This window comes from Perognathus longimembris, chromosome 1 (genome assembly GCF_023159225.1).
Source record: "Perognathus longimembris pacificus isolate PPM17 chromosome 1, ASM2315922v1, whole genome shotgun sequence".
NCBI lineage: Eukaryota > Metazoa > Chordata > Mammalia > Rodentia > Heteromyidae > Perognathus > Perognathus longimembris.
The window spans coordinates 52,366,328-52,370,697 of record NC_063161.1 but is presented as its reverse complement, the minus strand read 5'-3'; the positions used below and the strand labels follow the sequence as shown (position 1 = coordinate 52,370,697).

Genomic DNA, 4,370 nt, shown 5'->3' with positions numbered 1-4,370 from the left:
ATGTTGTTTTGATTTGCCTTTCGTTTTTGTTTTCTTCTTGATGTTGTTGTCAGTCATGGGGCTTGAACTCTGGGCCTGGACACTGTCCCGGAGCTCTTCAACTCAAGGCACTGTTCTACCTCTCGAGCCACAGTGCCACTTAGGTTTTCTGAGTGGTTTATTCTAGATAATAGTCTCATGGACTTTTCTGCCCAGGCTGGCTTTGAACCAGGATCCTCAGATCTCAGCCTTCTGTGTTGCTATGACTGCAGGTGTGAGCCACTGTCACTCAGCTGATTTGCATTTTTTATGGCCCAAAATGTTGAACATTTCTTCATATGTCTATTGGCCATTCTTATTTCTTCTTCAGAGTAGTCTCTCTTTAAGTCTTAACCCACTTATTAATGAGGTTGTGGTTTCTTTAAGGATTTGTGTTTTGGAGATTTATGTTTTTGAGCTTTAGGTATGAGGCCCTTGTCTGTTGTATAGTTAGTAAAGATCTTCTTCCAATCAGTGGGTTTTCTATTTATCTTGCCTGTTATGTCCTTTGCAATGCAGAAATGCTGCGCTTCGATGCCATGTCATTTATCCCTCCTTTCTATGATCTGTTGAGTTTCTGGATCTTTACTTAGGAAGTTTTAACCTGTGTCAAGGAGCTCTAGTGTTTCCCCTATCCCTTCCTGTAAACGTTTCAGGGCATCTGATCCTACATTGAGGTTTCTGATCTATTTGGAATTGATACTGGTGCAGGGTGATATATAAGGATCTAACTTCTGTTTTCTACAGGTGTATTGCCATTTCTGCCAGCACCATTGAGGAGCCTGTCTTTCTTCCACCCTGTGTTTTTGGCTCCCTTACCAAAAATTAGGTGGTCATATGACTGTGGGATCATTTCTGGGTCTTCAGTTCTATTCCATTGTTCCCTAGACCTGTTCATGTGCCAGTACCCAGCTGTTTTCACAACTGTGGTTTTATAATAGAGTACTGATATTTGTCCAGCACTGTTCTTCATGCTAAGGATTGTTTTTGCTATTTAGGGTCTTCAATTATTCCTTATAAAATTTCAGATTGATTCTTCCATTTTATTAAAGAATGTTGTTAGGATTTTGATTTGCATTGCATTGAATTTGTAGATAGCTGTTGGCAGTGTTGCCATTTTCTCAATGTTAATCCTCCCAATCCAGGACCATGGGAGTTTTTTTTTTTCCACTTCCTTATGTTTGCTTTAATTTCCTTTTACAGATTTAAAAAATTTTCAATGTAGAGTCCTTCACCTCTTTTTTTTGCTATTCATTTAATGTTTATTTTATAAGGATCTTTGTCAGTTTATCAATTTGAAAACAATACATTCATAATCAACACTTAAAAGACAAATTTTCCTAAAGTCTTTGATTTCCATTCTGCTACCTACAATTAGGCTTACCCTTTGTCTACAACAGCCATATTTCATTTCACAAGATCTGAACTATATATACAAGTATGTATTATCAACAAAATATTTTCAAGTTGCTTTCAAATGATACCAACAAAGAGTAGATCAAGTTTTCAAGTGTACAGAAAACCATACTACAACAATTGACCAATATAAATATGTTAATACTCGTTTATTACATTCTATTTAGATAGCAACATTAATAAAATTCTTAATGCTTATGTCCCCACCACCTGTACTTTATTCTCTATGCTAGATTCTGACCCTTATGTAATGTAAGAATATCTTAATTCAGCAACCAACTTGTACAACCACAGTTTCTATTAAATGGTGATGCACCCAAATCCCAATTCTCATGAATTTTAACATACTGAAAGTACATTATTTACCTAGGATGGGAGGATGTGCCTTACTTGATTATAAAAAAAAAAGATAGCCACATCAGTTTAATTCCATATATATGATACTACCTATGCAATTTATTAAAATTGTAATAAACATAATAATCAAACTAGTCAATAATAATAATATTCAATAATAATAGTCAATAATCATAATAATCAAACTTATGTTGTTCATATGGAAGACAGTACAAGAGAAGACACAATTGAGACTGCCTTGCAATAACAAGTACAAATTCCTTCTATAGAGATGTAGAAATAAAAGGACAAATCTACTTGTCTAAAAGACAATTGACTGTACACATTTTATTTACAGTTTTGTACACTGTCTTAGTAAGAATGGGACCACTTCTCTACTTGAGCCATTTTTAACCAAAGCAAAATAACCTAAGTAATACAAAGTGTTAAAATACAGGATAAAGGTACAAAAACAGACATACTAATTCTAGTTAAGAATGTAATTATGATGTTACATTTTTTAGAATCCACAATTATGTTTAGGAAATCACATAAACATAGATCACTGATTTGAATAAAATGCATAAACTTGAAGAAAAGCTTTGTAGTTACAAAAACCAAAAAAGTTACCAAAGAATGCACAAAATTAATGTTTATTCCACCTTTGTGTCATATTCCTGGATCCTTCACCAATGTTACATGAGAAAAAACAAAAGCAAAACAATTGAAAAACTGAAATCAGAATCACTAATGTTATCAAGTAGGGAAACAAATAAATTAAAATCTAGCAGCCATCAGCAAGAGTACAGCAAAGATACTGCTGTAAAAAGAAACAAAGAAAATAGCTAGAAAACTGTATGCATCATATTCTTTCAAACCAGCAAAATATGCTCCTGCATAAAATGGAACATAAACAGATTTTTTCCTAGTAAAGTATAGAAATGCAAGTTCTTTTTGAGTATTGCGGATGGGCAAATGTGTTTGTAATGGTAATTCTACTAGGCTTTTACAGAGTGAGCCAGAACACATTTATAGATTCTGGGGATGATGTGTACTATAATTCTTTGATTGATATAGTGGACACTCTAGCAAAAGTTTAAAAAAAAAAAAAAGAACACAGAAGTACAAGACAAAGGCGAATGAGACTTCTCTTATATCTTAGTAACATTAAGATGGAATCAAATTTAAATGCAGTCCACTCTGCTTTGATGAGGCTTTGGTTCAGCTCCCAATCTCGATTACTTGACACAGTCTCCTATGAGAACAATCAGAAGGTGTCTTCTTAAACAACAAACCTATTTTTAGTGGTGGAGCCGCTCTTAGTAGCTGTGTCTGCATGGGACTGATAACCAATCACTATCTTTGGAGGAAGTCCTAATCTTTCCTTGTATACCCTCCCTATGTGTGTAACAGCCTCTCTCTTTTCACATTCAGTAGTCCATATTGCTATCTTATTGCCTTTAGCTCTAACGTTAACAACAGCTCCACAAACATCATCACTGTAGTCATCGAAAGATTCTCCAATAAGGCACAGCAGTGTCTCTAGCCAAAAGTGATCGAGGTCACTTCGTCTCTGCTGTTTGGTCAATGTAATTAGCCATCGTCCTCCCCGTTTATTTTTCTCATCTTCCCACATAGGCTCAATACCATCCTTAAAAAGTGAGTAGTCACATCCAGGCTTTAAATTACTGGACAACTGGATATGGTTGTACAGAGCCCAAAAATCTTCGACAGTATCAAACTTGGAGATCAGTCGAAGGTTTGCCAAGTTTTGCTTTTATCATTTTTAAAAAACCACAGTGCCCATCTGTTCTGTAGAGTATGTTTAATATAGTGTTCTGGGTTAGCAACCTCCTGATTAGATTCTGTTTTCTCCGTTTCTGTAGGTGGGGGATTAGGAGTAGGAGTGGTTTCCGGTTCCACAGTCGCCATCTTAGATTGATCTGATCGCACAACCCTCACCTCTTTTTTCTTTTGGTTTGTTTGAGGTTATTACAAAAGAGTTGCTTTCCTGATTTCAGCCTTGCTGTTCTCATTGTTGGCATACAGAAAAGTATTGACTTTTAAATTTTTATTAAATTTAGTTTTATTGTCATACCTTTATCTGAATTGGGGAAAGTAAGGGTAACGACAAATTGGTGAGACAAAAGCTATTAATTTGTGGATTAATTTCATACCCTGGTACTTTGCCAAAGTTTTGGGTCAGGTCAAGTAACTTGGGCAGGAGTCTAGGGATTCTTTCTTTCTTTATTTTTTCTATTTATTTCCAAAGTGATGTACAGAGAGGTTACTGTTGCCGGGCTAGATTTACCTCCCCTGGTGCAGGGATGCTAAGCTTACTCCCTTATCAGTGCTCCCCTTTTCACCCTCTCCCCTGGGCGCCTGACCCGCGGGCAGCCAAGGTGGAGTGAAGGGACACGGGCAAGCCTAAGGTGCACGTGGCTGAATGAGATCCCTTTTCCTCCCTCCTTACCCACCAAGGAAGCCAGGCGCACACAGATCTTGGAGACGCTTCAGAGAGCAATCTGCTTTATTAAGGAGGGGCTTACAGTAATATAGTGATGATGACGAGGATTGAGTAGGAGCTGGAGAGCTTGTCC

General features: G+C 36.6%; 1 protein-coding gene across 1 annotated transcript; it reads right to left on the bottom strand.

Annotated features, from left to right (window-relative positions):
* Nucleotides 1-3,026: 3,026 nt before the first annotated feature.
* On the bottom strand, nt 3,027-3,711 carry LOC125354756 (eukaryotic translation initiation factor 4E-like). Its single transcript, XM_048350575.1, is given in 2 exon segments — nt 3,027-3,534; nt 3,537-3,711. Coding segments are annotated over 2 exon segments (648 nt in total). The 5' UTR covers nt 3,703-3,711; the 3' UTR covers nt 3,027-3,052.
* Nucleotides 3,712-4,370: the final 659 nt, after the last annotated feature.